The sequence below is a fragment of the Apodemus sylvaticus genome, chromosome 1, assembly GCF_947179515.1.
Source record: "Apodemus sylvaticus chromosome 1, mApoSyl1.1, whole genome shotgun sequence".
Lineage (NCBI taxonomy): Eukaryota > Metazoa > Chordata > Mammalia > Rodentia > Muridae > Apodemus > Apodemus sylvaticus.
Genome location: NC_067472.1, coordinates 20,682,577 through 20,697,648, shown reverse-complemented (window position 1 = coordinate 20,697,648; position 15,072 = coordinate 20,682,577). Strand labels below are relative to the sequence as shown.

The window sequence follows — 15,072 nt, the reverse complement described above, 5'->3', positions numbered from 1 at the left end:
GAGGAACTTCATGCCCCAGTGACCCGCAATGAGATCACCCTTCCCCTTATTTTTCTTTTCATTTTTTCTGCGGTTGAAGGAGGAGGAACTGCTGTCTTAAAGACCACATCCACTCCAGGTGGCGAACACAGATTCGATTCTAGACACTGGCCTGAAAGTTTTCAGAGTCCTCATTCAGGCGAGGAACAATGGAAGTGTCAGTTCTGTCCTTATGACCTCTGACCTCTGCTTTCTTCTCTGTAAGGTAGGGTTCCTCACAGATTGAAACTCAGATCAGAGCATGGTAACATTGTGGAAGGTACACTGTGGCTGGATGTAAGTATGTTAAAGAGAACTTTAAAGATGCACGGTCTCAGCAAGACTCGGTTCCCATCAGGTGTGGCTGCAGGGCCCCTTCAAACAACAGGGCCATTTGGAGAAGGGTGACAGCTTATTCTGCTAAATCACCTGCCAGGGTCACTACAGCTAGGTCCCTCTTTTTCACTGTGTCCTAGGATGCATGACTGATGCTCTTTTGGTCATAGCAGGTCCCTTGGTAGCTGACAGCCTGGTTCTGAGACCCAGGTGTGAGTTAGGGAACTGCAAGTTAATGAAATGTTCCTTTCTGGTTCTAGAAGCACCTGCACCAATTATTAACTCCATTTTAAAAAAATATGGTTTTGCTTGCTTAGTAACCTGGCATCAAACTCTCCAAGTAACCCAGACTGGCCTTAAACAGTCAGTCACATCTTCCTACCTCAGCCTCCCAAGTGCTGAGATTATGTGTGTACCAGCTCTGGCATGAACTCTCCGTATTGGTAGGTCTCCTGTCTGGTGTCAGGGGTAAGAGAGCAGTGGACAGCTTAGGTTGGAAGTATGCCTATCAGTACAGACCATTGAAATGCATGTGTTACTTCTGGTTTGGGGAGTCTGTGAGCTCAAAGAATGGGGTTAGAATATCTATCTCCCAGGGCTCTGGTAGAATAAAGCAAGGTTGCACACATAAAAGTGTTTGGCCTGGCTTGTGGTGAGCACGGGGTCAAGTCAGCTGTAAGCAAGGTCAGAGGTCACTGCCACCTCCAGCATGTGGTTCAGAAAGAAGCCATTTAGGAGGTCTCCCCAAGAGGCTGGCACCCTCCTGATCCCAGGGGCAAACACTCACAAAGTCATCTGACCACTGCTCCTCTTCATCCGCAGGACTGTCTGTAACAGGAGAAGGACACAGAGCACAGAGCATGAATCCAGCTGGCCAGCTCTGGCTGACCCATAGGCACATGTACTGTCCAGACCCCTGAGCTGGGTGCCACAGGCACCAAGGGTGGCCGCTTTTCTGTGGGCCTTGAACAGTAATGACAGTCATATTGTCATTTTTTTCCCCATCTCTTTCTCAGAAAGCTTAACCAAAAGCACAAAAGATAAGTCCCACAGGAATAGAATAGTGGGGCCCTTTATCTAGACCTGCCTTTGTCAAGGGACATTTCTGGAACATTACACTTGTCCTTTTTCTGTTTTTTTTTTTTTCCTTTTACAAACTCCATAACTGTCAGGTCCAAGAGGTGCCCCACTCCCCTCCCAAAGGGTAGGCCCACTGACTCAGTCCAAAATTGAGTCTAGGTCCAGCTCAAACTGGACTCTAGGGGGCGGGGATTTCTGGTGGTTAGATAAGAGCCGGGAATTCTCAGGAACTTGTAAAACTGGTTCCCATTTGCCAAAAGGAGCGGATTTTTTTTCCTTACCTCTGGCAGAAGGGACAATGGCTCTCCACTGACATGTTACCTGTGGCTGTAGGCTAAGACTGACCCCCAGACTCCCACAGCCCTGTTCCTAAGTCCTTGATATATTTTAGCCCCTGTCCTGGCCTTCCTTGCCTCAGATCCCTGCTCTCTTTATTATTTCCCCCCCTGCACGATTCTCTCCCTACCCACCCCTGCATGATTCTCTCCCTACCCACCCCTGCATGATTCTCTCCCTACCCACCCCTGCATGATTCTCTCCCTACCCACCCCTGCACGATTCTCTCCCTACCCACCCCTGCATGATTCTCTCCCTACCCACCCCTGCACGATTCTCTCCCTACCCACCCCTGCACAATTCTCCCCCTACCCACCCCTGCATGATTCTCTCCCTACCCACCCCTGCACGATTCTCTCCCTACCCACCCCTGCACGATTCTCTCCCTACCCACCCCTGCACTCCTCCCTCTTCTCCAGCTCTCCCCCCTTCCCTTGCAGATAGCCCAGGCCTATCTCCCTCCCCCGCTCTGGACTCTTCCAGATGCCCCTGACTATTTCTCTTATGCACAATAAGACCTTTCCCCTAATCATACCCTGGAGCAGTCAGGTTGGCAGTTTCTTTACTGTGTCTCCTTGCATCCAATAACCAAAAGCAACTTGGAGAGGTTTTGGATTCGGCTTGTAGGTCTGCCTGCCTGTTTGCCTGTCTCTTTAGGTAACTTTCTTTTGAAGTCCCTGGAGAGTCCCTGGATTGAGAAGCTCTAGGACCGATTTCTGAGTTGGAGCATGCAGTTGAATGGAAACCCCCAAAACATAGAGGCAACAGCTTAAAACGCCCCTGGGTCATGGATACCTAGGTGTGGGGGAGGGCAGGACAAGGAGGACAGACACAACTGCAAGTGGTGAAGTTGGTTTTGCTGAAAGGATAGTTTCCAAGGATTAAGGGGTGGGGCAAAGAAAGGGAGCAGGCTCTGTTGGCAAAGTGCATGGGACTGATTCTTAAGATGGGAACTTGGGTGGATTTAGTTTAAAGCAGGGTTGTTTCACTTTAATATGTGGGAGTTCTTGCTAATTCTGACTCAGTAGTTGGGTGCAGGGTGGAGGCAAATATGCCTAACAAGTTCCCAGCTGACTGCTGCCACCAAACTAGAAATCAGACTGTGAAGCAAGCCATATCCCTGTGTTCTAAGAGACCCAGATATGTTGATATCAAGGCTACGTGGAAGGGCTGAGTCTATAGCTCAGATGTAAAGCACTTGCCTAGCATATATGAGGTCCTGACTTTGAGCCCCAGTGCCACACAAGAAAAGGCTAAATGGAACATTTCAGGAAAAGATCAGGTGTTTGAGGTCAGAGAGAACACCGTCTGGTGTCCTGCAGATGGGAAGACACACATTCCCAAAGCCAATGTCAGAGAGGCTCGCTGTAGCATCAGGACCAAACCCCAGCAGATCTTCATTCCTCAAATGACAAGGTTGAGCAGAAGTGATGCCCACAGTTACATATCCAGTTGGTGGCTAGACATGAGAGGACCTTGTCAGTAGCCCTGTGACCTGAGACTGTACTCTGGTGAGCCAGAAGTCTTCAGTGGGGCCAAGATGAAGAGAACTGTATTATGGGTCAGGTCTCTGCTGGAGGAAGTGAACTAGGAATGGAATCAGATGTTGAGGGCCACTTAGAAGCTCTGTCCAATGACAAAATAAGAAATGGTAAGGGTCTGACCTATAGCCATGGCAACAGAGAGGAAAGATTGAAGGTGGAATCAGTGGGACTCGGGTGAAGGCGTGCCCTTTCCACAAAGGAGGAGGACTGGTGGGGCTCGACAAAGAGTCCCATAGCATGTGGTTTAGGCAGAAAGATGAAAATATGGCAGATGTTTCCTATCTTTCTTCCAAAGAAGAAAACAGAAGAAGGCGGCCATGGGGAAGGGATGACCAAACAACCATGAGAGATGTCCTCTTATAGCTGGTTGGGCCTCTGAGGACTGACTCTGAGGTCCAGCATTTGAGTCTGTCATCTCCAATGCTGCTGGTTCATCTACAAGGGACAGACATGCTTGCAATTTGTCCCTTAGCCTTTGAATTAGATGTCACCTCCTCAGAGAGATCCTTCCCATCTGATTCTTTGCCACTGTACCCTTTCATTTTTCTTCCTATTTTCCATAGCAGCCATGATGCTTGGGAAATTACTTATCTTTAAAAATGTGTGCATTCATGTGTATGTGCGTGTGCATGTGTGTACGTGTTGAGCTAGTTGTCCTAGGAACTTCTGGGAATTCTGTCCCTGCTCCTATCCTGTCCTATGAGTGCTGGGGTCACAGACTGCTTCACTATTTAGCCTTCTGTGGTCTCTGGGGACCCAAACCCAGATCTTTATACTTTTATGGCAAGCACTTTGCCCACTGCCACCCAGGACAAACTATTTGTTGAGTGGGTCAACCTGCAGCACCTGCAGATGTTTATTCTACAGAATAAACTGTTCAAGTGACGTCACTTCTGAATTGTCTGCTTTGACGCTACACAGGCCAGCTCTGTTACTGCCTTTTGAGGCTTCAGAGCTTGTACTGGGTGGCCATTAGGAGACATTGGAGAGGAGTAATACCTACATCCTGTAAGGGCTGTCCATTTCTCAGGGATCAAGTAAAGTCTGGAAACCATCCTGGGAGGTGATCTTATTTGTGAGGGTACCAATGGTGGGGGTGGAAATACGTCCAGGCTAGATATTGGCCTGAATCACCTCTTACACACAAGAATCCACCATTCCATGATTTCCCCACCATTCCTGTTTGGATACTAAAAAGGTCAGAATTGTTTCCTTTCCCCATCTTTGAAGAGGAGAATGGTTTATTCTTACTTAACCATGGTTAGGAAGCCAAGGTTTCCTGGACTTATGGATTAGGTAGATTTTTGAATTCTTAGACAAAATCCCCATTTCTTTTTTTCATGCTTTACAGGAATTCCATGGCTAGCTATATAAACTTGCTAAATGCTTGAGAGTGTGAGCTTCTGTCTCTTCTAGACAAAGTTGTGGAGACGTGACTTTGATCACCATTGCTGCAGATCTAATCTCAAGAGGAGTCTTTTTGCAACCAAAGTTGATTCTGGTTGAAGTGGAGTTGTGTACGTGCAGGTGTGGGAGTGCTCAGAGCTCAGTCTTAAGTATCATTTCTCAGGATCCCTCTGCTGCTTTTGACAGGGTCTCTCACAGGGAATGGCTACCTAGCAAGCCCCAAGCACTGCCTATCTCCATATCCTTAGTCTTGGGACCACACATAAATGCCACCATGCGCAGCTTTTTATGTGGTTTCTGAGGGTCAAATTTGGGTCTTCGTGCTTGCATATCAAGCACTGTACTGACTGAGCCATCTGACTCCTTACATAGCTTTTTGTGCAGGATAGATTAGTTCTCACTGTTATGTACTGCACAGGACTGCACTTTCCATACTACATGAAATTGTAGATATTTCTATCATTATCCATCTTCCCTTTAGGGCTATCAATTCTGTGGCAGGGGAAACTATAAGTCACTTATAAGTATGGCTCCTACTTAATACCTTATATATGCCTGGCACATAGGATGTGTTTGATAAATAGCTGCATAGACATATAGATGGATGGATAGGAGAATGAATGGTGGATGAATGGATGGGTAGGTGAGTGGATGGATGGGAGGTGGATGGATGGATTAGTAGGTGGATGGATGGGTGAGTAGTTGGATGGACAGGTGAAGGGGTGGATGGGTAGATGGATAGGTGAATGTGTGAGTGGATGAATGGGCAGAGTTCATTTACACTGTAGTTAAAGGCCCCATTGATATAGTTGTTATTAAAATCAGGCTGAGCATCCTTTGCTTTCAAATGAGTACAGCGTAATTCCCTCCACAAGGAATTCATATAAGTACTAGACAAAAGCCAGCTAATATGTTTTAGAAGTAGTCTTACCTAGTGCGTAGTCCCTTCGAGGAACACTTGGAGGTCCTTTGACTTTTAGCCTGTGGATGAGAACCGGTAGAACAAGGGTCAGTGTTGCCAAGGCTCAGGGCACAAGTCAACATAGAGATAAGAGATAGACAACTACCTGAACATATTTTTGCACCCTTTACATTGAGTTTAGTAATCTATTGAAGCCAATATTCTCCACAGTGCACAGGAAGCTTATGACTTGGCCTAAGTCAGGCTGAGACATGGAAGGGCTCTGTGAGGCCAAGGACTAGTTAACACTGATTCAGTGATCTTTAAAGGAAGATCAGTTCTCATTGGATGACAGGGCAATAAGAGAAGATGAACTGTGTTTTAATGATTCATAAATACTTTTTTTAAAAGGGAAAAAATCATCAATAATAACTACTTCACTCATAGGTTGAACAAAAATCATTTTCACCATTTCAAAACATGACAAGTGGGAATTAGGCTATGGCCTAGTAGTAGAGTACTTGCCTAGCATGTGAAAGACCCTGGGTTCTAGTCACAACAATGGAACAAAACAAAACAAAACCATGACAAATAGGCAAGTATCATCTCAAGATGGAAGGTTTATAGTAAATTACCAATTAATAATAATTACCCATGTTACTTAAGAGAGTGATTTCTTGAATGAAATTTAAAGCACCTCATATAAAACTTTTATCCAGTGGCCTTTAATTACTAAAATATTATTTCCTTTATAGAAGCAGTATATATGGTAGTAATTATGTATCTACTGCATTTTTTAAAAAAAATAATTGTGTATTTTAGAAATACAAAAAATTCCTTACAAACCAAAATTGCAGATTGTAAAAATAACAGTATTTGGTTTCATCTGGAACCCTCCCTTGCTCACTGCAGGCTTTAGTATCTATTTTTGCTTCCATTCTCCTCACAAGCTAACAACTCTCACAGAAATAAACTTGTGATGAAGTCTACAAAGAGATCATCAAAGGAATCAAAGGGAAGAGAAACAGGAACAAAAGGAGGTGTGATGTCCAAGAAGAGCAAAATTTCAAAATGCTCCAGCCAGCTACCATCCACTGCCATCCCCGAGTCAGAAGAGGAGACTGTTTTAACAGCTCAACTCATCTGGGAATGAAAGGCAAAGTTAAGAAATGGAGAGATTGGGGGCTGGAGAGATGGCCCAGCAGTTAACAGCACTGACTGTTCTTCTGAAGGTTCTGAGTTCAAATCCCAGCAACCACATGGTGGCTCACAACCATCTGTAATGAGATCCGATGCCCTCTTCTGCTGTTTCTGAAAATAGCTACAGTGTACTTACATATAATAAATAAATAAATAAATAAATAAATAAATAAATAAATAAATAAATCTTTAAAAAGAAAAAGGATGGAGAGATTGGTCAGTAAGAGCGTGCTGCACAAGTGTGAGGACTGTGTTTGGATGTGGCATCCACCCACATAAAATATGGGTGTGGTGTGCCTGCCTGTGAATCCAGGGCTGGTGGCTGGGCAGGGGAAGATTCAGGGAGTTGCTGGTCAGTCTAGTTGGTTCAGCGGTTCAGTGAGAGACCCTGTCTCAGAAAACTAAGGGAGAGGAACATGGGATTCTAACCTACACACACACACACACACACACACACACACACACACACATACACGCACACACACATACACATGCACACACATGCATATGCACCTTCATTGCATATGTGCACACACCCATACAAACATGTACATCCAACACACACAGAAAGATAGACAGACAGACAGAGGGAATAAAAAAACAGTGCAGACCACAAGCCAGGAATAAAAGGTGTATTTTAACAGTTATGAGTAGCTGGGCAGCTATACACTAAACCCAGCAGTTGGTGTCTCAGTCTTTGTGATAGAGGAAACAGTGTGCTCAACCATGCTTCCGCCTCTCAAGAGAGAATGTTGGCCAGTGTCACAAGGGAGCCCAACTGCAGTTCCCTTGAGGCAAGGAGTCCTTGAGTTCCATGGTAATGGCTGTGGGGGCCAGATTTTCCACCATCTGGAAATGTAGCTCATCAAGGAAAGCACTCTAGAGGCTAGGGAGAAGCTTCGGGAGTCAGGGTAAGAACATTTACCCTGCAACCGTGGCAACCTGAAATCATGTCTCTGTTACCCACATAAGAAGCCAGGCATGGCTGTGTATCTCTGTAACCACAGAATTTGGTAACAGAGAGAGAGGCACATCTTGAGAGCTCTCTGGCCAGCCAAGCCTAGCAAAAGCAGTGAGTTTCCAGTTCAGTAACATTCCCTGTCTCAAGGTAATAAATGGAGAGCAATAGAGGGGGGCACCCCAAATCCAGGACTTGTTTCTGCGTGCCTGTGCATGTGTGCACATAACACACACACACACACACACATACACACACACACACACACACACTAGGGATTGTAGAAAGAATGTTTGAAATAGAAACTGTCAGGATCATGAGCTGCCCATGGCTTCTGTCATATGACTGAACACAAGAGAGAAACCTCACACCACTGAGAATGTTGGAGTTGCAAATCTGGCCGCTGGAGCAAGCCACAATTGCTAGCGACTCTGACAGTGGCTGGTGTGGGGAAAGAGATTCCACTGTGGAAAGATAAACAGAAATGACCTCACACATCTGCCAGCCCCAGGACAGAGACTGTCCTCTTTTAGAAGACAACCCCTTCCCCTCACAGAGGACCACAGCCTCTGCCTTCCAATGCCCATGCATGCTGAGACTCCTGTACAGGTTAGGTTCTAAAAACGATCAAAGAAGACTGAACACACTGTCCTACAGACACGGAAAAATGAAAGGTCTATACTGCTGTTGGCATAAAATTGGGGGGGGGGGAGGGAAATTTGGCAATAGTGCTAAAACTTTAACACTACTTAGACATTTTATTTCAAGAGTTCAGATTAATGGAGCACTTGAAGCCTGAGAAAACTCACATGGGAGTATTATCTCTGACAGCGGAATGGAAAAGAATGGCTAGGGAATTTTGACTGATAGGAAACTATCACTGCAGAGACGTTATCAGTTAGAACTCACACCCTCCCCTTTAACACACACACCGATCTGTAGTTGGTTTGCTTAATCCTAACACAGTTATAGTAGACTACTAGGCTGTACTTAGAAAAACTATAGTTTATCGTCTCATGCTAATGAGGAGGGCCATGGCGTCACCACCACCACCAGCTAGGAGAGCCAAATATGCACCATGGTGCTACTTGAGATGGAAATGCCTGTGTGTAAGCACTCGCGGTGTTGGCATGTGCATGCCTGCCTAAGTGCAGAGAGGTAAGTGTGCACGATCCCCTGGGATAGCACATTGGATGGTGCTCGTTTGGGGTGAGGGGCTCAGAGAGGGGCTGTGAGAAAGTGAGCAGTCCTGAGACATTTCAAATTCCGTGAACTTTTTTCATGGTCAATTTGTATTACATTAATTTAAATAAAATAAAAGGTGAATTTAAGAGTTGAACGTTAGGCAGAATGTGATATCGAATACTTTTAATCATGGCACTTGCCCAGGAGGCAAAGATGGGTGCCTCTGTTTGAATTTGAGGCCATCCTGGTCTATAAGTTGAAGAGCCATCCCGGGCTACATAGTGAGACCCTATCTCAAAAAACAAACTAAACTAAATGCTATTTCTCTTTTCATCTTGATTTAGACTTTGAATAGTGAATGCAAGAAATATATACAATTTCTGTGGTGTGTGTGTGTGTTTATGTGCACACACACTTGAGGAGGGGGATGAAACCTGGGTCCTATACATGCTAGGACCCTGTGTTTTAAAACTGAGTTAAATTCTCAAATAATTGGGATTTCAATTGAGTGACATTATACCCAGCCTAACTTGTATTGTTTTTTGCGTGGTGGGGGTGTGGGGGTGGGGGTGTTTGTTTTTTGCACTTGAAAACTCAGGATTGTGTCTTTGCTTTTTCAAGAGCTTGATGAAACGTGATTTTAAGGGCAACAATTAACAAAGCAGAAACCAAACTATAGACCAGTGACATGGCGCCACCAAAAAGCCAGGCGTGCTTGCTTCAGCAGCTTCTAGATAACGCTGAACCAAAGAAGCCAGGCTGAGGCGCCTGGGCTCTTCCTGCTCTGTCCAGTTTTATTCCCCCAGCCTCAGCTCAATACTCATCCAAGTGGTTCTTCTGCTAGGCACCTTGTGTGGACCCAGCATCCCTCCTCCGGGAGATGCGGATGGTAGAGCTCTGAGTTCCACTTCACTTCCTAGTAAGAAGGGGAGAGGTAGCATAGTCTCCACTGGCTGACAGAGCTTGGCTCTCCACTCAGCACCGACTGACTTATTACATGGAAATAATAACGACCAACTTACTTTTTGATCTTGTCCATTATTCCACCCTCGTTGTTCTTAATATCGTGAACCATCTTTTGAAGCTGTCTGTAAAAAGGAAATCACAAGCATAAAAATATTAACATCTAGGCTAAGTTTAGCAGTATAATTTATACATTTATCAATAAAAGGTGCTGGTCCTATTTGAATCACAAACTGCTGTGTGAATATTTTTTTAAGCTATTTTATTTAGTTTCTTTTATTTCTTCCTCTCTTCCAACCCTCTTCCCCAACATTAGGTAGGAGAGAAAGAAAGTTAGAAGGGGGAGGGGAACGTAGGTGTCTTTAAACTACTTCCTGCTGACGAGGGACATTGGGTTTTGTGGGACAAGTCTAATCTTCATAGTCAGGATATCTCCAGCTTCTTCTTGCCACTTTGCTGTTTGCTTCTGATCACTCATGAACCATGACACCACCAACCCGGAGCCCCAGAGGGGAAGCGGCAACTTTCTTCCTTTTTTCTTCTTCCTTCTGCCTTCTTCCCTCCTTCCTCCTCCCCTTCCTCCTCTTTCTCCTCCTTCTCTTCCTTCTCCTCCTTTAGAACAACCCTCCTGTCCCTCTCTGGTCTCTGGCATTTATGCCGTCTCCAGAGTCCTCAGAATTAAACTATCTGCATGCAGCACAATCACACCCCTGCCGGAGCACACACAAGGCAGATAGTCAGCTGCAGTGGATAATCTGAAGCAGTCCCATACCTCACACCCGGGATTAAGATAAAAACATGTTCAAATAACATAACTGGGGTTTTTAAGAAACCAAAATTCTCACTACAACTTACCACCAGGGCAACTTTGTCATTTCTAATGGGTGTGCTAGAAATCACTAAGGAGATAATGACATTGGGCACTGTAACTTGAACGGCTGAAGCTGGAGATGCTGTTTGGTAGTAAGGCACATGCTGGTTCCACACCCATCACTGGATAGACAATTCTGGGTCTGTGAATGTAGCTCAATAGTAGAACCCTTGCCTAGTGTGCTCAAGGGCTTCATGAAGCAAGATAGAGTCAGTCATCTGGGAAGAGGGAACCTCAGCTGAGAAAATGGCTACCACATTGGCCAGTGGGCAAGCCTGGGAGTATTTTCCTTGTTGATAACTGATGTGGGAAGGCCCAGCTCACTGGCAGGTGATCCTGGCTGCTCTAAGAAAGCAGGCTGAGCTTGCCATGCAGAGCAAGCCTGTACGTAGCATACCACCATAGCCTTGAGTTTCTGTCCTGACTTCCCTCGTGATGGAGTGTGACCTATGACTATTTTACATTAAAATATATGCCAAGTGAAAAAGAAAAGCCATTTCAAAGAGTTTATGTGCTACCTGATTCCAAGTGTGTACCTGACATTGGGGAGAAGGGAACACTACATGGAAGATAAAAAAGCAATGGTATCTGCAGGCTTGAAGGTCGGAAAGGGTGCAGCGTGAAAGAAACATCAGCAAGGTTCTGTAATAGTAGACCCGTTTAGTACGTGTGGCTGTGTAATGATCCCACGGACCGTACTGTGGAAGCAATACTAAAAACGCTTGTCTTAATTCCAGTCTTCACTAGTAGCATTCCTTTGAACACCTGCCCAAGCTTCCAAGGCTGATGCACAGAGAAACATCTAATTTACACGGTTGAGGCCATCTTGGCCTTGTATTTTCTACTTCATATACGTATGTCTAGGGATGATGCCCCAGAAGTACGTTCAATTTTGAGTCAATTAAAAATGAATATCATGTATTTTTATTTCAACTGACACATGAAGGTTGAATGTATGTATGGGGCCCATGCAGCATTTCAATACACGTATGCATTGTGCAGGGGTTCACATTAGGCCATATGTTACAGATCTCCTTAAACAGTTATCATTTCACTATGGTAGGAACAAAATTCCCCTTTTCCTAGAATATCAGAACTTATTTGTACTATCAGACTAATTATCCACACTTAAGGGCTGACCTCATGCCCAACAGTAGATGGCCAACACAAAAAACAAACTTGATATTTTGGGAGGTTTTTGTCTCATAATGCTTTGTCTGGGCACTTTTATACCTACCTTATAGGTCTTTGCTCATATATTATGGTTTCTGATTTTGTGTTTTATGGGGTTTCTGTGTGTGCAAATGTGTGTGTCCCTGTCTATGTATGCTTTATGCTCTTTTTCTTTTTCCTTCCTATTCTGGCTTTTATTTTATTTATTTTCTTTCTTTTTTTTTTTTTTTAGATGAGTTTAGGTCTTTCTTACAGTGACAGAGAGAAAGACGGGGTGCAGATTTGGGTGGGTGGGGAGGTGGAGAGGGTCTGGGAGGAGATGTGGGAGAGAGATCATAATCAGAATATATTGCATGGACAAAATCTATTTTCAATAAGAAAAAAGGAAAAATCCCTATAATTTTATTAATTATTGATCAGCCTTTCTCCAGCCCCTTTTCTCCACTTCCTTGCCCATCCCTGTTACATTTTTGATGACTGAATAATATTCTATAACTTGTATCATCAAATGTTGTTTTTCTGCTCATTGGTTGTGGGCACTCCGGTTGCTGTTTCTTTGCTCCAATGGAGATGGGCAGTAGGCATGAGAACCCAGCTGTTTCTTCAACAAATGACTTCATTTCCTTCAGCATACGTCAAGAAAGTGGGATCACTGGATCGTACGGTAGTTTTATTTCTCTGATATAATATGGGGGGGGGGATTTCCATACTACTTTCCACAATACTAACTCCCACAGTCTATTCCCACCATACTGTGTTCCCTTTGCTCCACACCCTTGCAATCCCATTTCATTGGATGGTGAGGGCCATGCAGGAGGAACGACGGATGGCTTTGAACTCATGGGATCTGGCCTGCTGGTTAGCATAGCCTCAACGGGCTCACCTCTATTGTGGCATGACCCTGAGGGGCCCGTGTCCTGAGGACTCCAGGCTGACTCCATGGTGTTCTGCTCTGCTCGCTGCCCTCACATCCCTCTTCATCTAAGAATTGTATGAAAACTCAAAGGAGGCCTCCAGCCCCTCACTGGGCAGCATCTCTGGCACTCACAATAGGCCTTGATCTCTTTCAGCATTGCTGCTGGAGCAGATTTATGACTCATTTACCACCCTAGGAAAGAACTTAGAGATGTATAGATTTCTAGCCACACTTAGAAAACATTTGGGGAAAAAATTGTTAGTAAAGCTAAGTTAAGCTGTTTTTGACACTGGCTCTGATATAGAAAATCTTAGGGAATAATTTGGAGATCAGAAAAGAAAGTCACACTCTTATTAGTTAATCTTGGGACCTTTTATGGTCAGGGAACAAGGACAATGGCAGCCCTGGCTGATGTGACTCTCACTGAGGCTGGACAGGTGACAACTGATTTCTAATACCCATATTTGCCCTCATCTTCTTGATATGATTTAATAAGAATTTCTGATGAGTAGATAGGCATTCTGGGGATTTAAAGTAGGTAGGACTGATTTTTATGTATAAGTTTAGATTTGTGATTCTTTTAAGATTAGCTTTAAAGATAGATGATAAACCAATCCTTTTTCTGTAACCACAGCTGCTGCCTGCCACTAAGAGCAACTGGCTAGGAAAAGTCACTTGCCTGCTCACACTGTTAATCTGTAACAAGTTGCTTAGCTTGTACGTGAGTTTGGGGAATAATATGTTTTCTTTACCTGTACTATGTAATGTTATTTCTTGTAAGGGTTTTGGGGAAGCACATTGTTTTCTTTTTCATAGTCACTAGAAGAAAACTAGGATGTTGTGGGTGGAAGAACAGGGGGAGGGAAGGGGGCCTATGGGACTTTCGGGGAGTGGGGGGCCAGTAAAGGGGAAATCATTTGAAATGTAAATAAAAAATATATCGAATATAAAAAAAAAGAAAAAAGCAGGCAAAAAAAAAAAGTGAGAAAGAAACTCGAACACGTTGGGAGGGGGGAATTTCTTGATATATGTTTTGTAATTATTAAGTTAGTCAAGTTGAAGCCAGCCATATGATCTCTGTGGAATGATTGAGAGTTTGAAGTGTTTATGTACCAGTGGGGAAGGTGTTCTAAAAATTCGGCAATAGTCATTTAGCTGGTCTCTACAAACTTATTGTCACTTCTGCTCTATGCCAATTATGTTTTCTATTATTTGCTCTTTGAGTTGGCCTTATAACATGTAGCAATCTCCCATCTATGGAAATCTTGATTTCTTAAAGCAAACATTGAAAACATTAATATCTTGAAAAAAAAGAAAACTAGGATGTAATCACATTGTAATTTTATATTGTTTGAAAGACTTTGCTTGGATATATAGACCATAGGAGAAAGAATAAAGTTGTTGAAACATTGTTCCATCCATCAAATGTGTGTGTGTGTGTGTGTGTGTGTATGTATGTGTGTATGTATGTCAAGCTTGTCTGGGTGTGTCTTGGAGCTTGTTCCATTCGCCAATTGTGTGTGTGTGTGTGTGTGTGTGTGTGTGTGTGTGTGTGAGAGAGAGAGAGAGAGAGAGAGAGAGAGAGAGAGAGAGAGATGCTTGGAGCCTGAAAGTTGGTGCTTTGCTCCATTCGTTCTATGTATGAGTGTATATGTGCTTGTCTGTCTGTCTATATGTATGTATGCATATATGTATGTAATTCTATATGTGAGTTTATTAGATATGCCTTTGCTTCATTTACTCAATGTATGTGTATATATGTATATGTGTACATGAATTCTCTTTCCTTTTCTTTCTTACCGGCCCCGAGGAGTTAAGTTCAGTTTCTCACTGGCTGTAGGGAGTGCCCGGCCAGTAAATTAAGCTTTCTTCCCTCAGAGAAAAGTCTGCTGAGTAATTTCTCTAATCACTGGCTGCTCTAGGCAGCAGGTCCCATCCTTATCTGGACCAAGCCCTGTCAGCAGCTCTAAGCACTAACCCACATCTGCTGCCTGCCTCAGTTTAACCACCCCAAGGACACCAAAGCTGATTATTGGCAATTTGTTAGTGGCCATTCTAGCTGAAGTGAGGTGATACTTCATTGCCCAGGAGACAGAAAGCGTACAGCTTCCTGTTTCAGTCAACAGCACACCACCCCTGTCTATCTTAAATGTGTGAAGAACAGGAGGGGAGAGCTCTGGCCGC

The 15,072-nt window shown here is 44.2% G+C and overlaps 1 protein-coding gene across 3 annotated transcripts in view; it reads right to left on the bottom strand.

The window, feature by feature from the left end:
* The window catches only part of Blnk (B cell linker), a 69,295-nt gene that overhangs the window by 36,805 nt on the left and 17,418 nt on the right, over positions 1 to 15,072 (bottom strand). For 2 of the 3 annotated variants that reach the window (XM_052186114.1, XM_052186104.1), the window contains exons 2-4: positions 9,988 to 10,053; positions 5,653 to 5,702; positions 1,142 to 1,182 (exon numbers count right to left, since the gene is read on the bottom strand). In XM_052186114.1, the coding sequence (XP_052042074.1) occupies positions 1,142 to 1,182; positions 5,653 to 5,702; positions 9,988 to 10,053 (157 nt within the window). Of the gene's footprint in view, positions 1 to 151; positions 605 to 1,141; positions 1,183 to 5,652; positions 5,703 to 9,987; positions 10,054 to 15,072 lie in introns of those variants that run through there. The other variant, XM_052186123.1, reaches the window with a different exon arrangement.